The following is a 22,875-nucleotide window of genomic DNA, read 5'->3' on the forward strand; positions in this document are numbered from 1 at the left end:
AAGGTCAACATTTGTCGTCCATTCTTTCTTGCCCATGAGAAGGTTTTGGAAGTTGCCTTTGATGCAGTGCGTGTAGTGTAGTGGAGTGCTACACCTTACTTTTCAATTCACTATTAGCTACCTACTGTTATAATATATGGAACGTTCCATTCTTTGGGAAATGTCAAATTTGATATAAATTATTAGATAAATGAGCAGGTAATCTATTTGAGGTATTGGCCGAGGGATAAATGAGAGGATATTGACATAACTTCGCTGTTCAGAATGTTATTCAAAGACTAAGAAATGCAAAAGCTCTTTGTGACACTTGCCGTGGATATTTTTCTTTTTCCCATATCATTGAAATTTACAGTGGACAACTTTCAATGCATGTGAAAGAATGACATCAGAGGCTGACAGAACCAAGTTGAACAAGTGTAATCATAAATTGTATTTTTCCTGTCTTCTTTCTTAGAAGCCTATTTCATGTCATCAGAGCAGCACCTTTTAACTCCAACTTATCAATACATTTCAGAGTCATCCATTGTATGTGAAATTGTCATGTCGGTAGTTCTTTTGTACACTGCAAAACCTTGCAAAATGCTATGCATGTTCAGTTAATCTATTTTTAAAGCCTTAGGGGAAAGTTGGCAAGATACTGGGAGAGTTTTCAGCTCTTTAATGAAACATGCCATTGATACTTTTAAAATTCAAATGAAGAGAAAGACAAATTTGACTATGCATCTTCTCTGAAATATGTGCTTTCATCTGTCAAGAAGCAAAGGGATGCTTCACTTTTGGAGATTCCATCCTACATACTTCTGACTTTGAACTAACAAGTTGTCACTTCCTGGTAATGGAGGTGTCACTTCCTGGTAATGGAGATGTAGTAATTTATGCCCTGGACCTTTGCCAGCATCCTAATATGCCTGAGGCTAAGGACAAGAAAATTTTTTTTTTCTTAAATTAATATTTATGTAAAAAATGAAAACCATTAATTCCTCCCCCAGGAGTTCAAAAAATTGCTATGCTTACGTAGTTAAAATGAATTAAATTTGTTACAGAAAGTTAGGTCTGGTACTTCATCCCTTAATGATCTTTTTAGTGATTGGATTTGCATTCCTGCAATACCAGTCAACCATTCTGGCTCAGAACAGGAACAACTAAAACTGTGGAGTCCTATTCCTGAAAGTAGATTGTTCCGAGATTTTAAAATTTTTTTAAATACATACATATATTTTACTTATCTCTCCCTCTCATCGCATAACAAATAAGAGCACAAGTGAACCAAGCAGCTCAAAAGAGTTTGTTCTGCAATTCAGTAAGATCATGGTAGATTCGCTATTTCAGCTCCATTTACCTGCTTTATCTCCACATCACTTGATTCCCTTAATGCCCAAAAATCAATCTCTTTCTATCTCGAATATATTCATCAGATAAGCATCCACAGCCCTCTGTTAAATAATGGCAAAAATTCACAACCCTCCTTGAGCAGCACGGTAGCATTATGGTTAGCACAATTGCTTCACAGGTTCAGAGTCCCAGTTTCGATTCCCGGCTTGGGTCACTGTCTCTGCGGAGTCGGCACGTTCTCCTCGTGTGTTCGTGGGTTTCCTCTGGGTGTTCCGGTTTCCTCCCACAGTCCAAAGATGTGCAGGTTAGGTGGATTGGCCATGCTAAATTGCCCTTGGTGCCCAAAATTGCCGTTAGTGTTGGGTGGGGTACTGGGTTATGGAGATAGGGTGGGGTTGTGGCTTGGGTGGGGTGCTCTTTCCAAGAGCTGGTGGAGACTCAATGGGCCGAATGGCCTCCTTCTGCACTGTAAATTCGATTCTATGTAAAAAGAGTGAAGACGTTTCTCCTTTCCTCAGTCCTAAATGTTTTATTTGTCTATGGGATGTGGGCATTGCTGGCTGGACTAGCATCTATTGCACTTCATTTAAATTTAAATAGCTGACCCCTTCCTGAGAGACTTTCAGATTTTAATCTAATCTTTCTTTCCTTCTCTTTATTTATTATTTTTCAGTATACAATTTGACTTTAATTCACCCTATTTCCTTCTCTGTTCTTCTTTCTGTCGCTATCTTTAAATCTCAATAATTAAGGAGATAGATTGTTGGTCCTGCCATTCACCAAGTATACAGATGTCCGATTGATCTCATTATCAGCTTGCACTTCCAGCAATTTGCACCACTAGCAAAATTACTCTACAAATTGTTCCAGTGAATTTTAGGCCAATGTTACTTTCTGCTATAGTATGAAGTACTTTGGAATGTCTTCCTGTATGTGAGAAAAGCTCTGGAATGACATTTGGTTGGTGAGTTTGGAAGCTCATGTTTTTAGAAAATGAAAATCTGATTTTTTTGTAATGTTTTCTGATACGTCACAATGTATTAAATTAAAAAAAAAACAATTCCAAAACGCTGACTAAATTATTATTACTCACCCATATGTATTCTAATTACAGCTGCCTGCAGTACTTTCTGAGGGCAAAGGCAACCAGAAAAGAAAGTTTCTTAAGCGTGGTGAAGGACTAGCAAGATTCTCAAAAGTCAAGTCAAGTATTTTGGCAACTAACAAAGCTGATAAGGAAATGAACTTAACCGACCAGCAAGTAACGGGTTCTCAAAGCTCAATGAACGCAACACATCAAAAATTGCAACGCAAATTAACATTATTGAACAAAGAAAACCATTTTGGAGACTTAACTGGGGTTAGCAACAACCCAAAGCTAGGTGGTAAAGGAAAGTACAACTCTGCCTTGTGTGTTAAAAAGGTAACTGTCTTAGACAATGGTAATGGAGATCGCGCCTACCTGTCACCTCCGAAAATGCAGACAGAGAGAATAAAAAATACACCAGTTGGTAAAGTTCAAAATGTCCATAAAATTGCGATCAACTGTAAAACTGAAAGTGCAAACATTGTTCAGGAATGCAAACAGAGTGCACCAAAACATACTGGAGAGAGCAGCGTAGCTTTAGATAGACTAATGCCAGTTCATAATGGTGAGAAATTTGAGACAAATGAAAATATAGTTCCCACATGGCCAAGTAATAAAGATGCAACTAAACCTGAATGTACACTTGAAATATCATTTCGGAAACATTTGGAGAAGTGGAGCAAGGAAAAAGAGAAAGAAAATGTCGAATTGAATGAGTTTGAGTTTCTGGAGCAAGCTGCTGAAGAACTCTCCTTCTCTAGTAATTCTTCCTTTGTACTAAAAATGGTACAGCATGATTTGCAAATCAATAAAGGTCGCAGGTTGTCATCTACCCCAATCAAATCTGATCAACAAGTGGCCCAAAATTCAAGTGTGCCAATGAATCATGGGAATACAGATTTTGAAGGAAAGGAAAATGTCGATCTTAACAGTCGTGATATTTTAGAACATAGGATTACAATAGAGGAAAATTTCAAAAATGCTTTTGCCTCACCAGTCAGGGATAAAGTAGCTTTCAAAAATGTTGAATGTGATCCTCTGGAGGATGAATATACCAGTTATGATAGCACTTCGGATTCAGAAATAGATGATCTTGATTCTACACTGACAAATGAAAAAACAATGAAGAAACAGCCAGTGATCTGCAGCAGTGACAAAGAAGACAACCCGAAATCTAAATGTAGAAAACAGCCCACAGATGGTCTCAGTAAAGACAGGAACATAGACACAGATCTGGACTTGTCATCCTCGTCATTGTCTGATGTTGATATTGAAATGCCTACTGTAATAGAAAACAAAAAGTTTTCTTTGAGCCAGAAACCAGATTCATCACTCTTTAATTCTAGGTACAAAAACAGTTCACCTTTACATCAAGAAAAGGTTGAATTTGATGATGACCAAACATGGGCTGACCTGGAAGAGGATGGACCCATTAACACTGCAGATAACTCAACTGAACCTGTTTATACTTCTGTATTGGATGCTGAAGATTCCTCTTCTAGGAAAGCTATTGAGGATAAAGTCATGCGAAGAAAAGTGGCTTCTGCTAAGAAGGGAGAGGCTGTGGATGTAAACATCATGAACAAATCCACAGATTCACCCCCCATCTCTGACTTGATAGCAAGGCTGTTTCCTTCATTGAAACCTAAGGCCGAACTTGGATCTGATCAAGGACTGGAGCAAAAATTTAAAGCTGTGAATGATAAACCATTAGGTATGATATCTATTTTCATTTTACATTAATAAATGTGAAATATATTTTCACTTAAGAATTTAAGAAAGCTTGTAGAATTCTGTGGTACTCCATATATTTCTGTTGGGCAAGAGCTAGTATGGTTAATCTTCAATGACCAAGGGCTAGATTAAGAAATGATTTGCAAGGTGTCCCATCAGTTTTAAATATAGCGTATGGCCCTGAATTATTTAACAATTTTAAAAACAAACTGCTGTTCCTGTTTTAGTGCTTTGTGATGTGTACTCTGAGGGGATGCAGGCAGTCGGGGATGATGACGACGGAGATAGGGATGAAATAGCAGGTAGACCGCATGTCAAGAACGAAGAGTTGATAAGTATTTAATCCATCTACTGCTCAATCCCACGCATACCCAAGAAGTTTGGAAATTTGCTTTTAAAACATCTTTCCTACTAACTCAGCATGGTGAGCTTTGGATAAAAATTAATCTGTACCCAGGTTAGTGTTCATCTTGTGCTTTAATAAGTTAAATGTGGCCAATGGAAGGGTGGTAATTCATAGATCATACAATTTACAGTGCAGAAGGAGGCCGTTCGGCCAATCGAGTCTGCATCGGCCCTTGGAAAGAGCAGCCTACTTAAGCCCACACCCTATCCCCATAACCCAGTAACCCCACCTGACCTTTTTGGACACTAAAGGCAATTTAGCATGGCCAATCCTAACCTGCGCATCTTTCAACTGTGGGAGGAAACCGGAGCACCAGGAGGAAACCCACGCAGACAGGGGGAGACCGTGCAGATTCCACACAGACAGTGACCCAAGCCGGGAATCGAACATGGGACCCTGGAGCTGTGATGCAACTGTGCTAACCACTGTGCTGCCCAGAGAAATTGTGCAACATGGAGGCATAAGAGGGATATGGGATAGGGGAGATGGAGGCAAGCGGATGTCATACAGTGAACTAACATTGACTATGGGGTGGGTGGGGGGTTACTGAGGCTGGATAGAGGGCCAGTGATAGGTGGAGATTAACAAAGACATCTCATGGACAGAAAGACAAAGGGAATGTAAACGGGGGTGATTTAAGGCTAAGAAAACATCAAAAGCATTGAGCCTACCGAAGAGCAGCATTTTAAAATCCGTTCCGACCTTGTTCCTCTGTAGCGAGATTCAGCCGTTGTCTGGATGTCCAGAATCGTTGCTTGTAGTTCATATTTCCTCGTTGCCAGTATTACAATCACAGGAATCCTGAGAAGGATTCAAATAAAAAGGTTTGTTCAACAAGCCAAAGCAAAGCCGCATAGCGGCGAGAAGTACATCTAGTCCGAGGAGCCGAAGATGCCGCTTCCCTTGTTGGCCGACTTTTATCAGTGGGTTTTAACAAGCCCCGGCTGTTAGACCTTCTCCCCTCAGCGGGGAGCTTTTCTTCCATGAGCCCCATGGGGAGATCAATCGGGTTGTCCTCGTGGGGGTCATTACACTGTCTTCATCCTACTCGTATGTACCAATATTTAATTTGCTTTATGTAACGTGATTAAAGTGTCAAGACTGTAAAGAAGAGTAGTAATTTAGATAAAAATAAGCCGAGTTGGTCAGGAAGAGAGAGATTACTGAGGGGCATTATTGACTAGAGTAACACCATGGGAAAATAGAAAACACTAAAGGCAGCCATTCGATGCACAAAGCTTCACAACTAAATGGATGAAGTTATTCTACAGATTTCTATTAACCATTACGGGGAATGTGGCTGTTGTATGACCAAGGCTGGGAATTAAATAGTACATGATGTTTGACCTTTAGAAGCGTTGGGCAATGCGCAATGTATATACCCCAAATTGGGACGATGTGGATTTTGAGAAGCTGGTCTTAGCGAAGATTCCGGACCTGGACACGCACCGGCTGATTATGAGGGATGATTTTAACACTTCTGTATCCAGGGTTGGGTGGGTCATGTCCTAGGTCCCGGAAGATGTTGGCGCTGGCTAAGGAATTGTTGGGGTTTATTGAGTGAATGGGTGGGGTGGACCCGTGGCAGTTTGTGAGGCCAAGGAGTTTCCGTTTTTTCTCGTATGCACTGGATGTACTTCCATAATGATTTCTTTTTTTTTTGGACAAGGCGTTGTTGGCAGGGGTGGTAGGATTGGAGTATTCGGCGATTGTGGTCTCGCACCATGCGCCGCATTGGGTGGATTTGAAGGAGGGGCCCACCGACTGCAGTGGAGGCTGCTTATCCTAACGAAGATTAAAGACCCAGAGCAGTGTGGGTCGTATCGCTGATCTTGCTGCTGAATGTAGATGCAAAGGTGTTGGCAACGTGGATAGAGGAGTGTGTGCCGGGAGCGATAGGAGAGGGGCAGGCTGGTGACCGTTAGGAATTTGATGGGGATTTGGCAGGAGAATGGTTTCATTTATTTCGGACCCAGTTAGGTGCTTCGATAGGATCATGGGGATGCTCTAGAAGTTTGGCTGCTACCAGGGGTATAAATTGAATATGGGGAAAAGCAAGGTGTTTCCAATTCGCACACGTGGAGAGGAGAGGAGTCTGGGGGAACTGCCGTTTTGTTTGGTGGGGCGAGTTTTGCTATCTTGGGGTACAGGTGACACCGAGTTGGGCCCAACTGCAAAAGTTGAATCTGGCGGGGCTGGTGGAGGGAATGAAGGAGAACTTTAAAAAGTGGGATGTGTTGTCACTGTTGTTGGTGCGTTGGGTACAGACAGTGAAAATGACGGTGCTGCCAAAGTTTTTGTTTGTGTTCCAGAACCTCCCGATTTTTGTCCCCACATTTTTTTGTTTAGGAAGGTGAACGGTATGATTTTGAGTGGGTGGGGAAGGGCCCGCAGGTTAGGAAGGTGTTCCTGGTGAGGAAGCAACAGGGGGGGGGGGGGGAGGGGTGGTTTGGCATTGCTAAAATTGATGAATTATTGAATTATTACTGGGCAGCAATCATTACTATGGTGAGGAAATGGGCAGTGAAGGAGCAGTCAGTTTGAGGGCGGATGGAGGTGGCCGCATGTAAGGGGACCCGTGTGAGGGTATTGGTTTTTGTGTCCCTTCCATTCTTGCTGGTCAGGTACACCATGAGCCCGATGCTGGTATCAGCATTGAGAGTCTGGAACTAGTGTAGGCAGCACGTCGGTTTGCTTTGGAAGGCATGTCTTTGTGGGTGCCGATCTATGTTAATCATAGGTTTGCACCGGTGGGGCTGGATGTGGGTTTCCAGGGGTGGTGGCAGGTAGGGATAGAATGTTTCAGGGCTTTATTCGTTGGAGAAAAGTTTGCAGCCCTGGAGGAGCTAGAGGTGACGTATTGGCTACCAAAGGGCCATGGATTCCAGTATTTGCAGGTTACGAACTTTGTTATGAAGGAGGCACTGTTGTTCTTTTAAAAATAGAGTATTTTTAATCAATTATAATATTAGGGAGATGGAACAGAGGAAACCAAAGCATGGCCTCCTTCCACCGAAGCAGTGGGAGCCCCCAGGGAGGCGCCATTGTTACCAGTACGGCCGCCCCCACGGAAGTGGGAGGAGAAGCTTGGAGGAGCATTGGGGCTGGAGTGTGCGGGAAGCCTTAAGGAGGCTCAGCCTTAATCAATTTAAGGTGGTGCAGAGGGCCCACATGATGGTGTTGAGGATGAGTCTGTTCTTCTCAGGAGTAGAGGATAGGTGTGGGCGGTGTGAAGGAGTGCTGGCGAACCATGGCCGTATGTTCTGGGCTTGCCCGAAGTTGAGGGGATTCTAGAAGAGCTTTTCGGAGGTTATGATAACGGTTTTGGGGCAAAGGCTGCACTGATTCGGAGGTGGTGATATTTGGAGTGTTGGAGGATTCAGGAGTGCAGGTGGGGAACGAGGCGAAGGTTTTGGCCTCCCTGATAGCCCGGAGATGGGATGCTGGCAGGATTCCGAGCCGCCAAAGGCTGGGATGGTGAGCGACTTGGCAGAATTTCTGCAGCTGGAAAAGAATTCTCTCTCTCTATTTTTTTTTTCTCTCTCTCTCTCTCTCGGTGGAATTCTCCGCAGGGGGCTGAATTCGTGAAGGCCGTCGTGAACTCGGCCGAGGTTCACGACGACCTCAGAGCTCGCACCTAATTCACCCCCACCCGGGGGGCTAGGAGCGGGCCTCCGTCTTTCTCAGCAGTGACTTTGTCACGCCGAGAATGTGAAGTCATCCGCGCATGCGCGGGTTGCCGGTTCCAACCCGCGCTTGCGCGGATGACTTCATCGCGCAGACGGCACGAACCCGCACATGCGCGGTGGCCGTCTTTCTCCTCAGCCACCCGGCAAGAACGTGGCGGCTTGATCTTGCCGGGCAGCGGAGGGGAAAGAGTGCGTCCGTTTTGGTGGTGGGCACCGATCGCGGGCCTGTCCCTTCTCGAGCACGGTCGTGGTGCTCCCGTCCCAATCGGGCCCCTAGATGTCCCAAACGGGCATCTGGCGCCCGTTTCACGAATACAGCGACCAGGTGTGTTTGCCGCCGTGGTGAAACGGGCATGAAGGTCCAGCCGCTCGGCCCATCAGGCTCGGAGAATCGCCGATCGCCGGGAATAGCAGGGGGCGCCAGGAGGGCGTAAAAAATGTCGGGGGGCCCTCCCGTGATTCTCCCAGGCCGTGTGGGGAGCGGAGAATCGCGCCCTCTCTCTCTCGCTCTCTTTCTTTCTTTCTTTCCGTCAGACTGGTCCGTGTCCAGACATGGGCCATCATGATCCCCCAGGTAGCAGAATTTGCTTTGAGTTAGTTTAAAAGTGGTCCCCCCAGCTCTATCCCTCCCCATTCGGGTTCACTGGGAATGCCTCTCTCTTGCCCAGGTTGAGTTTGCAGCCCGAGAAGGCCCAAAACTCTTCCAGAAGCTTCAAGATTGCTTTCGGGCCGTTCTGTGGGTCCAAGGTGTAGAGGAGCAGGTCATCCACATAGCGTGAAACGTTCTGCTCTCTGCCTCTTTGGATACCTTTCCAGCCTTTTGCATCTCGCAGAGTGATCGTCAGGGGTTTGATTGCCAGAGTGAACAGAAGCGTGGAGAGTGGGCGTCCCTGCTATGTGCCTCTGTGCAGCTGGAAATATTCAGAGTTTGTGGTGGTGCTCTGTACGCTCGCCTTGGGGGTGTTGTACAGGAGTTTCACCCGCGAGGTGAACCCTGTCCCTAGCCCAAACTGTTACAGTACCTCTGTGAGGTACTTCCATTCGACTCTGTCGAAGGCCTTTTCCCTGTCACCTGGCATTTTCTGCCCGGATAATGTCGTCGTCACATTCAGCAGCTGCCTGACGTTCGCAGTTAGCTGTCTACCCTTGACAAAGCCCATCTGGTCCTTTGTGACCATTTCTGGTACGCAGTTCTCCAGGACTTTCGTGAGTATTTTTGCATCTGCATTGAGCAGTGAAATGGGTCTTTTATGATGCACATTCCATCGAGTCTTTGTCTTTCTTCAGTATCAGCGATATCATGGCATGTGTAATCGAATTTGCGTAGGTTTCCTGTGGGTGCAAATTTTGTATAGAAGTCCGCAGGGAACCCATTGGGTCCCGTCGACTTCCCTGCCTGCATGGAGCTGATACTCTCCATGATCTCTCCCAGTCCTACTGGTGCTTCCAGTTTCCTCCGTCTGTCGTTCCCCCACGACTGACATGTACAGTCCATCGAGGAACCGTTTCATCCCCGTGTCCCTGTCGGAGGCTGGGAGGTGTACAGCCCACACTAGAAGGCCTCAAATGCTTGGTAGGCCTTTTTTTGTTTGGCTAACAGTCCGCCTCTGCTATCTTTCACTTGTGCTACCTCCCTCGTGGCTGCCTGCTTTCTCAGCTGTCAACAGGCAGTTAGCATTCTCTCCGTGTTCGTAAAAGGTCCCCCGTGTCTGTCTTCCAGGTGGATAGCAGGTTAAAGTCCATATGTTGCTTTTTCCTCTCCGTCAGAAGCTCTACGGGCGTGGCCTCGGAATATTTTCTGCCGATCTACAGCAGTGTACTTCAAACTTTTTTTCCGGGGACCCATTTTTACCAACCGGCCAACCTTTCGGACCCAACCCGGCCGACCTTCACGACCCACGCCGGCGAACCTTCACAACCCCCGCCGGCTGACCTGAGCGACCCACCATTTTCCCTTGCCTTGTTTGCTGCTGATAAAAATGGAGGAAATGGTTTTGGGTTCCTTTGGCCCTCGTGCACGCTCCTCCAATGGAACCTGTTGGATGAAGGTGAAGCCTTCCGGTGTCGGAAAGTATGGAGTCTCCATCTGTCCAAAGTTCTGCATTTTTTTCCTGTAAAATTTTATCACATAAAACCCCCCTGAACTTGTAAAAAAAAAATAAAATGAATAAAATAAATGAAAAAAAAAAATTAAATGAATAAAACCCCTCCCCGAACTTGTAAAACAAAAAGCTGCGGACGAACGAAGGGTCGGAGGCCGGCGCCTTGAATGGAGAGACGGCCCTCGGAAAGGGGTGGTGCCCATCTGCCGCAACCATTTGTACGGCAGCTGCCAGCGTGGGTCCAGGTGCAAATTCCTCCATTTTGGGGGCGACGGGGCCAGCGCGCTACGTGATCAAACCTTGCCATCCTTCGCCGATGCCTATGATGAATACGGCCACTTGCCGACTCATACGATCATGGTTGATTACCGCTACCTGGAGGAGGAGAACTTGATGCTGCGGAAGCGAGTCGAGGAGTTCAAGAAGCAAGCCAACAAGGTCCTCCTGGAGCAGAATGCCCACTACTGCAACCAGCCCAAGGTGGTGACCCTGACCATGGCGGCGGAGCAGCTGGTGGCGCCGCCCACCATGACCGCGGTCACCGCCTACAACCACAGCATTGTGCAGGCCCACAACTCGCTGAGCAGCCAGGCACTGCAGCTGCGGCAGGACCTGGTGGTGCCCTCTAGCGCGGGCCCCCCTCCAGCGCTGCCCTGCCCCCTCTGCCCTGGCCCAGACCATTGACCAGGGGATGGCTACACCCGTTTCCATGGCGGCTGTCAGTGTCACACAACCAATCCCGGGCATCACCATGAGCCACGCCACTTTGCCGATGGTCAGCTACACCCTGGCATCACAGAGCATGGGCATCACACCCAATTCCCCACTGAAGGGGCGAAGACGGCAAAAAATCTTGCTCTAACTTCTTCTAAAGTGGTCCCTCTTAACACAGTTGCTTGTAGGCTTATTTGTAAACTTGATCCACACAACATTAAATGTAGAATTCCAGTGTGCCACATAGTTTTACGTTTCATTCCTGGTCTTAATACCCTTTTGATTTATCCACTTGCTGCAAAGGTCAAAACTGCATTCTGGTTGCCAGCAAGATTAACTATTCTGGTTTTGAAGTGGTGATGTGTGAACAAGTATCCATGAAGTCTCACGATTGAGCCCTTTGGCAGCAGCCAGCAGGGAGAGCACAAACCTTTTGACTCGATACAGAGCCCCTGTTATCACACCCAGCTGACAGGCAGGTTACACGTGCGATACAATGGATGTGCACAGCCCACACGATTCCTATTTGCTCGTTTTTCCAAAATGTTGCACCCTGCTCCTCCACTTAGAGCTTCGAGGATTTCAGTTCGTTTGTAATCTTTGACGCACGGCTTCCAAGAGAAAAGATACTTTGTCAAGCCTTTGGGTTTAATTTAAAATTAGAAAGTGCGTCTTAATGTGCAAAGCATTTGTTTCCCTCGAGTGTTCATGCAAGGTTTTGACTGTGACGTCTTTGTTTATTTTTTCCCGTGTGTTCCACGACCTTTAAGCATGCTGATGTCAAAGTGAATTTCAGATTTGAGAGGTGACCTGGTAAATTCTGCGAAAAGATTACAAATCTTCCCCAGCAAATCTTCCTCCACTTCCCGCCTCTCCCTTCTCAAATAAAGTGTCATGTAATTTGCTTCAAAAGTCAAAAACAAAAGCTGCGACCGTTTAAAAAAAAAAAAAGTGGCAGCACTGCGCATGCGGGCCCGATCATCGGCACGCATGCGCATAGTCTTACGCATGCATGCCGATGATCGCATGCGCAATGCAGCCAAATTTTTTGTTTACATGTTCGCGGCCATTTTAAAGGCTGCTTGCAGCCGGCGTTATTAAAAGCTGGCTGCTGCGTGGGGATTTGCGCGATCGGGAGCGCCGCAAAGGATGGCCCCTCCCGACGCCCCCGAGTTTGAAGAACACTGATCTACAGGATGGAGTCGATCAATTGTTGCCTTGCCGCCCTTTTCCCTGTCTTTACGTGCCTTGTAACCTATAATCTCTCCCCTAATCACCACCTTCAGTGCCTCCCAGAACATGGAAGGTGAGACTTTCTCACCTGGTGTACTCGCCTATGGCCTGGGATGTTTTCTGGCAGAAGACCTTGGCGGCCAAGAGGTCTGTGTCCAACCTCCATGTGGGGCATTGGGCACGCCCAGTCTCCAACCTCAAATCCATGTAGTGTGGAGCATGATCAGAAATGACTGTCGTGGAGTATTCGCTCTGACTATATCTGGAAGCACCATTTCCCCACTGCAAAGAAGTTGTTACGGTGAGAAGAACAAGAATTCCTCCTCACACCACGGTCTCCTTTATAAAGTCTGTGTCATCCCAGTTGAGCACGTACATGTTTACCAGAACTACTGGTCCAGGACATCGATGGCTATGATGTACTGTCCTCTGGGTCCATAACCGTCCTTGTCACTGTAAACACCGTCCTCTTACTGAACAATTCTCCCCCCTACCCTCTCCTCGTTCCATAACATGTGTGGTATGTCTATCCTACACAGCCCTTCCTTGCCTGCAGTCGGTACTTCTCCCTCAGATGCATTTCTTGCAGGAAGACTATGTCGGCTTTTAAACTTCTTAAATGGGTGAAAACTCTGGACCTTTTCACTGGGCTATTATGTCCCCTTACATTCACTGTGTGAACAACCATACTTACCTGGTGGACGCTCCTCTTTACTCCGGGGTTCCCCTTTATTAGGGGGCCGTCCAAAATGGCCACGGTCTCCATTCTCACCATGAAGTCAGGTCCCTGCGCTTCGACATTTTCCGTTGTCCAGGGGGCTCCCAACATGGCTGCCAACCATACGTCTGCCACGTGGGTGCATCACTGCACATGGGGTTTCTGTTAGTTTAGGGACCTTCCTAAAGTAGCTGCTTGTGGCGCTATCTTGTACTCAACCTGCCCTTCACCTGCTGAAACCAATTCAAGACCCTTCCCTTTCTTCTCTTCGTGTTAAACTTGTGTGTCTCCCCCCCCCCCCCCCCCCCCAACGTCTGCCCTACTATCCCCCCTCCTGTCCCCCGTTACTCCCCCTTTGCTTTCCCCATCCCTGTCCCTGTGTTCATCTCCCCATGCCAGGCACTCCCTCTCTGCCGGGAGGAGCACCGCTGTCCCTTTTGCTACCATACTTCCTGCACTAGCTTTCCCCACTAGTGTGTTGGTCCCCCTCCCGGGGTTGATCTTACCCTTGTCTAATGCCGCTGACTGTCCGCTCCCTTTGCCTATGCCTCACCCTCTCCTACGTTCCGCTGCCCTTGCCCTTAGCTACGAGGCAGTACAGTTCCTGGGAGTAAGGAACTTTTGGAAATCTGTACTAATGAAAAAAGTACTGGAGAAATTAATCGGATATAGGCCAAAAAAGTACAGAGATGATGAATATATTGTTCTTCCAGAATTCACCAGATTCTAGAACAATCCCTTTGAATTGAAAGGTAGCAAATTGGAAGGGTGGCATGGTGGTGGCACAGTGGTTAGCACTTCTGCCTCAGCGCCATGGACCGGGGTTCAATTCCGGTCTTGGGGGACTGTCTGTGTGGAGTTTGCACTTTCTCCCTGTATCTGAGTGGGTTTCCTCCAGTTTCCTCCCGCAGTCCAAAGATGTGCATGTTAGGCGTATTGGCCATGATAAAATTGGCCCTTAGTATCCAGGGATGTGCAGGTTAGGTGTGGTTATGGGGATAAGGTGAAGGAGTGGGCCGAGGAAGGGTGCACTTTCAGAGCGCCGGTTCAGACCCGATGGCCCAAATGGCCGCCTTCTGCACTGTAGGGATTCTATTCTACAGTGGTTAGCACTGCTGCCTCACAGCACCAGGGACCCAGGTTCAATTCCAATTTTGACTGACTGTCTATATGGAGTTTACATGTTCTCCCAGTGTCTGCATGGTTTCCTCTGGCTGCAGGCCCGGTTTTCTCCTGCAGTCCAAAGATCTGCAGGTTGTATGGTGTTACGGAGACTAGGGTGGGGGAGTGGGTCTAGGAGTGCTCTTTTGGAGGGTTGGTGCAGACTCGATGGGCCAAATAGCCTCCTGCAGTGTAGGGATTCTATGCAACACCTTGTGTGTGTACATACACTACATGGACTGCTGTGGTTCAAGAAGGCGGCTCACCATTACCTTCTCCAGGGCAATTCAAGATGAGCACTAAGTGTAGCCTAGCCCACATCCTGTGAAAAGAATTTTAAAATGCAAGGAACAATTGCAGTGGAATTTAATAGTTTGGAGAAAAGTTGAAGTTTTTGAAAAATATTTTTGTTTCCTAGGAATAGCAAGGAGTGAGTGCGCAGTTGTCATGACAGTAATATGTCAAATTAGTTTTGCTAAAAATTGTTGGGAGACAAAATCTTGTGAAGTGTAATCAGTGAGAGAAAAGTAACATCATAAAAAGGACAGACTAGAACATTTGCCAATGATAAAGAAAATGTATTATCTTAATATCAATTGATAATGATTCACAACACAAAACATTGTATATAAATGTATATATAAAACAATGCATATATTGGAGTAAAATGTATTTGATGCATACATTGGAGTGAATTTATTTGGGGATTCTGTAGTTTGCCCACAGTATCTCTGGTGGAAGAAATGCAGTACTTCTGGGGGGGGGTGAAAATGTGAGCACTGGCACATATTGTTTCAATGGGTGCTTTACTGACTTTATGGTGAACAATGAAGAAAGCTACTACCCACCCCCCACCATTGTCAATTTTTAGAATGTCATAAATTGTATGTTCTCGTCAACATGAACAATGTGTTAGTTTTCCAGTTTTTCAGTAAAATTCAAAAAACGATACTTGACCGGATTAATTTTAAATAGGTTTTGCTGTTTGCTAGGTGCTGGTATCCAGTCCAAGTTGCTGAGGGATAAACTGGTAGAATTAGAATCTGAAATTGACCAGTTTCGAGCAGAAAATGCTACACTGGCCAAACTCCGAAATGATAGAGAAAAAACCCTGATGGACCTTAGGTAAGTGTGCATGGTTATTTTCACTAGAAGAGAACACTAATGCAATCCTTCTTTCTCCGTGATTTGATCTGAAATAAAGAAAAGTTCTTTCCCAATTCCTAATGCATAAAATTAAGCAAATAATCTGTACAAAATTCCACTGTACATTACTATTTTAGTAATGGTTTAGGGGCTGGTTTAGCACAGTGAGCTAAATAGCTGGCTTGCAATGCAGAACAATGCCAGCAGCGTGGGTTCAATTCCCGTACCGGCCTCCCCGAACAGGCGCCGGAATGTGGCGACTAGGGGCTTTTCATAGTAACTTCATTGTAGCCTACTTGTGACAATTAGCGAGTATTATTATTATTATTTGTTAAAGTTTTGGGTGTTCCCGTAAATATTTATTTGAGTACAGATTTGTACTTGTACTCCTCAATATCTCCCTTTAGTGTAACAATTCTATCCCACTTAAATCTGAACTTGATATATGTGACTTGCATATTCTGCCGTGTGAATGTCTATTTTTGAAAGATAACCAAGAAAACACTGTCAGCTAAATATATGTTTTGGAAAGTTTCTTAGTTTCACAGGCAATCTTTTCTGACCGCTCAGAACTAGGAATCTCTCACCAATGTACATTCCATAACCAAGAAAGGCTACAAAATTACTTTGTTTTTAGTCTTTGGCAAGCAACTTTAATACATATTCCATTAGTACTTAGTTTCAAATTGTGCAAATACACATTGCATTATTTGTGACAAAAATTTAGAAACATAAAACAATTATTGTAAGCACTCAAGAAGCGACTTGTTTAGAAAGTAGAATTTGTAGGTTTTGATTGACAACCTGAAATCTAAAAGTCTATTGTGTAACATAAAAGATGATTACAGAGTGATAGCTTTGTAAGGGAGGCGAAAGCAGGTTTAAAAAGTTGATGTTTTCTAAAGTGAGTAACAAATGTTGCTACTAATTGAACAATCAATAGGCAATGAAAGCAGTTGATACAGAAACATAATTGCAAGAAAAGCACTCTCTTGTGTCTTTTTACAATCCTCGTAACGATTGATAACTTTTCATAAAAAATGAATTTCCCGGCAACCAATGGAAATAATCAAAGGACAGGGTTCCAAGTTTTAAGCCTTTTACTCTAACAAGTAAACTCAAATCAACAAAGACAAACATTGATTTGTTGTATCAGTTGCCAGTTAAGAAAAAAGGTTGGGGCAGCGCGCTGGCGCAGTGGTTAGCATTGCTGCCTCACGACACTGAGGTCCCAGGTTCGATCCCAGCTTTGGGTCACTGTCAGTGTGGAGTTTGCATATTCTCCCCGTGTTTGCTTGCGATTCGACCCCACAACCCAAAAATGTGCAGGTAGGTGGATTAGCCATATTAAATTGCCCCTTAGTGACTAAAGACGTGCAGCTTAGGTGGGATTATGGGGATAGGGCAGGGCAGTGGTCTTGGGTAGGGAGCTCTATCAAAAGTGTCAGTGCAGACCTGATAGGCCGAATTGACTCCTTCTGCACTGTAGGAATTCTATGGTTCTAAGATATTGCTTAAGAGGGGAAAAATAGAGTTAATGAGTAAATTTGCAAGTAACAAAGGAGAACCAGTGGACGTGATCTATTTAGATTTCCAGAAGGCCTTTGACAAGGTGCCGCATATGAGATTGTTAAATAAATTAAGAGCCCATGGTGTTAAGTGTAAGATCCTGGCATGGATAGAGGATTGGCTGACTGGCAGAAGGCAGAGAGTGGGGAGAAAGGGGTCTTTTTCAGGATGGCAGCCAGTGACTAATAGTGTGCCTCAGGGGTCGGTGCTGGGACCACAACTTTTCACAATATACATTAATGATCTGGAGGAAGGAACTGAAGGCGCTGTTGCTAAGTTTGCAGATGATACAAAGATCTGTAGAGGGACAGGTATTATTGAGGAAGCAAGGGGGCTGCAGAAGGACTTTGACAGGCTAGGAGAGTTGGCAAAGAAATGGCAGATGGAATACAATGTGGAACAGTGTGAGATTATGCACTTTGGAAGGAGGAATTTAGGCATAGACTATATTATAAATGGGGAAATGCTTAGGAAATCCGAAGCACAAAGAGACTTGGGAGTCCTTGTTCATGATTCTCTAAGGTTAATGTGCAGGTTCAGTCGGCAGTTAAAAAGGCAAATGCAATGGTAGCATTCATGTCAAGAGGGCTAGAATAGAAGACCAGGGATATATACTTCTGAGGGTGTAGAAGGTTCTGGTCAGACCCCATTTGGAGTATTGTGAGCAGTTTTGGGCCCGGTATCTAAGGAAGGATGTGCTGGCCATGGAAAGGGTCCAGAAGAGGTTGACAAGAATGATCCCTGGAATGAACGCTTGTCGTATGAGGAACGGTTGAGGACTCTGGATCTGTACTCGTTGGAGTTTAGAGGGGGGAACTTACTGAAATTTACAGGATACTGTGAGGCCTGAATAGAGTGGATGTGGAGAGGATGTTTCCACTTGTAGGAAAAACGAGGGCCAGAGGACACCATCTCAAACTAAAGGGACGATCCTTTAAAACAGAGATGAGGAGGAATTTCTTAGCCAGAAGGTGATGAATCTGTGGAACACATTGCCGCAGAAGGTAGTGGAGGCTCAATAACTGAGTGTCTTTAAGACAGAGATAGATAGGCTCATGATTAATAAGGGGATCACGGCTTATGGGGAGAATGCAGGAGAATGGGGATGAGAAAAATATCAGCCATGATTGAATGGCGGAGCAGACTCGATGGGCCGAGTGGCCTAATTCTCCTCTTATGGTCTTTTATGGTCTAACATAATAGCACACTGTAAAAGCTTTTATATGTACGTAAAAAGAAAAAGATTGGTGAGCACAGATGTTAATCCGGAATCGGCAAATTTATTATAGAGAACAAGGAAATTTGTAGAGCAATTAAGCAACTACTTTAGTTCTGACTTCACAGGAAGACACAAATAACTTCCCAGAAATGCTGGGGAACCAAGAGTCTAATGATAAGAATTGACGGAAATTTAGAATTACATTTAAAAAAAAAAAAGTAGTGCTGGATAAATTAGTGGGACTGAAAGCTGATAAATCCCCATGGTCTGATAATCTACATCCCAGGGTACTAAAATGGGTGGCCATGGCAATGGTGGGTGTGTTGGTCGTCAACTTCCAAAATCCTGCAGATTCTGGAACAGCCCCAGCAAATTGAAGAATGTCGAATGTAACCCCACTATTTTAAAAAGGAGGGAGGGTGAAAAGAGGGAATTACAGACCAGTTAGCCTAACAACAGTAGTAGAGAAAATGCTAGTGCCTATTATAAAGGATGTGACAGTAGGACAGTTGAACCTCTTACGGCGAACTTAATTTTTTCCAGACTGAGAAACCCTGCATACGCCTGACTTTGGAGGCTCCGAATCCCTCCATCGCCCACCAGGGAGGAGAAGGCCAGGATATCGGCCTCCCTCCACCCTGGGTCCCCAGATCTTTTGATACCCCAATTATTGCAATTTCCGGACTCTGAGTCACCCTCCCTTCCAGGACCTCTGACATGACGTCCGCAAACCCTGCCAGAATTCCCTCAACTTCGCTCACATCCAGACATTAGCACATGATTCACTGGGCTTTCCCCACAGCATCCGCACCTATCCTCCACTTCTTCAAAAAACCTACTCCTCTGGGCCACAGTCATATGAGCCCTATGAACCACCTTGAACTGGACTCTCCTCGAGGCCTTTCCCATATTCCGACTTCCAACTCTTCCTCTCACTTCCTCTTCACCTCCTCGATTGGGACCCCTTCCAACTCCATTAATTCCTTGTATATCTCCGAGACCCTCCCCTCCCCAACTCCCGCTTTTGACATCGCCTTATCCTGTAGTTCCCTCGGGGAGGTGAGGAAAGCTTGGAACCTGCCTCCGAGCAAAGTCCTGTACCTGCAGGTACCGAAACCCTTTCCCATCCGGCAACTCAAAACTCCTCCTCCAAGCCTGCAGGCTCGCGAAACCCTCCTCAATGAAGAGATCCCAAAGTGTCTTAATCCCTGCCTGCTGCCACCTCCTAAAGCCCCCATCCAGCACCCCTGGAGCAAAACAGTGACAAAACAGTCACAAATTGGTGACCACACTGATGCTCCCTCCAGTCCCATGTGCTGTCTCCATTGCCCCCACACCCTCAGGGCTGCCACCACCACCGGGCTTGTGGAGTACCGAGCCAGTGCGAATGGCAGGGGCGCCGTTAATAAAGGCTCCAAGCTCGTGCCATTACAAGATGCCACCTCTACTCGCTCACAAACCGACCCCTCCCCCACTACCCACTTCCTGACCATCGAAATGTTGGCTGCCCAGTAATAGCTCATAAAACTCGGGAGGGCCAAGACCCATCCCCGCGACCCTGTTCCAGGAGTGCCTTCTTCACCCTCGGGGGTTTTACCAGCCCACACCAAACCCAAGATCACCGCATTCATTTTCCCCAAAAACGACCTTCGGGACAAAAATAAGGAGACATTGAAAAAAGAACAGCAGCCTCTGGAGGACTGTCATCTTCACCGTCTGCACCCTCCCCGCCAGTGCCATTGTGAGCATGTCCCACCTGCGGAAATCCCTTTTCATCTGATCGACCGCTCTACCCAAATTTAACTTGTGTAGCTGCCCGCAATCCTTATCCACCTGAATCCCCAAATACCTGAAACTCCTCCCCACCATTTTAAAAGGTAACTCCCTCAATCTCCTTTCCTGCCCCGTGCCTGAATCGCAAACACCTTGCTCTTTCCCATATTTAGCTTGTAGCTTGAAAACCGCCCAACTTCTTCCGGTGCCATCCCCTCTGACGTCCTGCGGGTCTGTGATATAAAGGAGTAAATTGTCCATGTAGAGCGAGACTTTATGCTCCACCCCCACTCTCACTATCCCCCGCCAGACATTCGATGGCCTAAGCACCATTGCCAAGGGTTCTATAGCCAGGGCACACAGCAGTGGGGAGAGCGGACAACCTTGTCTTGTCCCCCTACAAAGACTAAAATATTCTGACCGGACCCGGTTGGTTCTTGCATTCGCCACCGGAGCCTGGTATACAGCTGCCTAATTCTTCCAGCCTCCGCCAACATAGCCACTTGGTGTACTCAATTAACTATACCCTTGATTTGTGAAACTTGAAATTTTAAAATAAATTTTTATTGTTCCATTAATTTTATCACCAATTATACATTCTAAGACTTTGTCTACAACTGATGTTCAACTAACTGGTCTACAGGTTTAGCACAGTGGGCTAAACAGCTGGCTTGTAATGCAGAACAATGCCAGCAGCGCAGGTTCAATTCCCTTACCAGCCTCCCTGAACAGACGCCGGAATGTGGCAACTAGGGGCTTTTCACAGTAACTTCATTGAAGCCTACTTGTGACAATAAGCTATTGTTGTTATTATTATTATATTACAGTTAACAATTTATTTTTGACAGTTACCTTGAATATCCTTAACTGAACCAGTTACATTCTAATTTCTATCCAAAAACTTTCATGCAACATATTTATCTCTGCGATACTTTTATCCTCCACAACCAGGTTAGCCGTTTCATCACTGATTGGTTTCATGCTTGAATATCTATAAAAACCATGCCTATGTCCTTCTGATAGCTGCTAGTTTTTGTTTTTCATCTTTAGTTCAAACTTTTTATCTCCCAACTCCATCCTATGTCTATTTCTCATGAGCAATTTTTATTAAGTGTCTGTTTTTACATTTTAAATTTATGAAGTTCGCATCTTTTTGCCTTCTAGGAATATATTTTGTATGGCACCCTTCTTATTTAAAGATTCTCCACTGTTGATCCAGGTTTCAAACAGTTTAATCTGGCTGACTAAAAATAACTGCATAGCACTCGGAGTAACATTGCTTTGACAAATGCTTTTGTTGATATCTCTTTTGAAAACTGTTCATCGGTTGAAACTGTTCATTTGTTGAACTGTTCATTGCTTCACAGTGCCAGAGTCCCAGGTTCGAGTCCCGCTTGGGCCACTGTCTATGTGGAGTGTGTACTTTCTCCCTGTATCTGCGTGGGTTTCCTCCGGGTGCTCTGGTTTCCTCCCACAAGTCCCGAAAGCCGTGTTTGTTAGGTGAATTGGACATTCTGAATTTTCCCTCTATACCCGAACAGGTGCTGGAATGTGGCGAGTAGGGGCTTTTCACAGTAACTTCATTGCAGTGTTAATGTAAGCCTGTAATTGTGATACTAATAAAGATATTATTATAAATGTGATATTAATGGCAAAGCAATTAATATGTTTCATATTTAGAAAAGAAATGACAGATTTTGAACATAAGAAAACTGAAGAATTAGCCCAATTTGAGGAATACAAAAAAGAAGAATTAAAACGACTACAAAAAGAGCGAATGGTATTTGAAAAACATGCTGCAGCAGCAAGAGCAATCCCTGACAAAAAGGAGAGAGAAGAGATACAGGTGATTGTTACTCTGTTTTTATGTCATTTAAGTCCTTTTATTCAACAATTAGGATGCTCTTAATGAATTCTTAATTGATGAATCATCATTAGTTTGAGAATCTCTTAATACGTCCCTGAGTATTTTTTTCTCTTTGGTCAATTTTCTAACTTTAAATATTGCTCAAAAGAGATGTTGCTAAAGTTTTATGGGTGGCACGATGGCACAGTGGTTAGCACTGCTGCCTCACATGCTGAGGACCTGGGTTCAATCCTGGCCCCAAGTCACTGTTCATGTGGAGTTTGCACCTACTCCCTGTGTTTGCGTGGGTTTCACCTCCACAACCCAAAGATGTGCAGGGTAGGTGGATTGGTCATGTTAAAAAGTTGATGAAGTATTTTGTCTGACACTCAACAGGGCAAACACAAGAATGCCAAATTTCAAACAATGACAATTTACGCAACAGGAGAAAAGGGTGCTGATTAGTTGGCAAGTTGACCCTGACTGAGGCATTGCCACGGAGAAAGCAACAGGAAATGGGTCCCCAAACTCCCACAAGTTTAAAAATAGGCGTGCGGCCTGAACCTATTCCTTTTGTTTGCAGAGAACAGGTGCCTGAAAATTAATGTATATCATATCTACCAAGTGTAAATGAGCTATATTATGAGATCAACTAATTAGCGGATTTCTCAACCAACATTAACAATGTTTCATGCTGTTACTATGTTGTGTTCCGTGAGTGGTATTTTTCACGAACGGAATGCTGCTGTCAATCCAAAAGGATGTTCTACCTATCAGACAATTGTGTACAAATTTCAGTGCAACCACGATGCCAGGTATGTAGACTGTATGTCTCGGTGATTGGTTGATAAAATGAAATATCATGTTCCTTTGGTTGTTTGTAATAGGCAAACTACAGGCCATACTCAGCCAGTCCTGATAAGTGCAAAGTGAAAAACTTCAGCAACACTTCTCTTTTCAGCAAGATTCAAGTTCTGTACTACCAAGGGACTCCTTGTCTATACTTGTCACTTCCCGATGGTAAGATACCATCACATCCTTTAGAAAAATCACCCGTGATCTGGTATCTTTAGAGTTGTTGGAATTAACTTCACGATAGAAATAAACTAATATTTTAGAAGTAATGGTGTGGAATTAGTCTTGCAG

General features: G+C 45.1%; 1 protein-coding gene across 4 annotated transcripts in view; it reads left to right on the forward strand.

The window, feature by feature from the left end:
• cenpj (centromere protein J) overlaps positions 1-22,875 on the forward strand; it is a 120,718-nt gene that overhangs the window by 47,406 nt on the left and 50,437 nt on the right. For all 4 annotated transcript variants that reach the window (XM_038818700.1, XM_038818697.1, XM_038818699.1 and 1 more), the window contains 3 exons: positions 2,447-4,133; positions 15,169-15,301; positions 21,564-21,729. In XM_038818700.1, the coding sequence (XP_038674628.1) occupies positions 2,447-4,133; positions 15,169-15,301; positions 21,564-21,729 (1,986 nt within the window). The remainder of the gene's footprint in view (positions 1-2,446; positions 4,134-15,168; positions 15,302-21,563; positions 21,730-22,875) is intronic.

The sequence above is a fragment of the Scyliorhinus canicula genome, chromosome 14 (assembly GCF_902713615.1).
Source record: "Scyliorhinus canicula chromosome 14, sScyCan1.1, whole genome shotgun sequence".
In the NCBI taxonomy this organism is placed as follows: domain Eukaryota; kingdom Metazoa; phylum Chordata; class Chondrichthyes; order Carcharhiniformes; family Scyliorhinidae; genus Scyliorhinus; species Scyliorhinus canicula.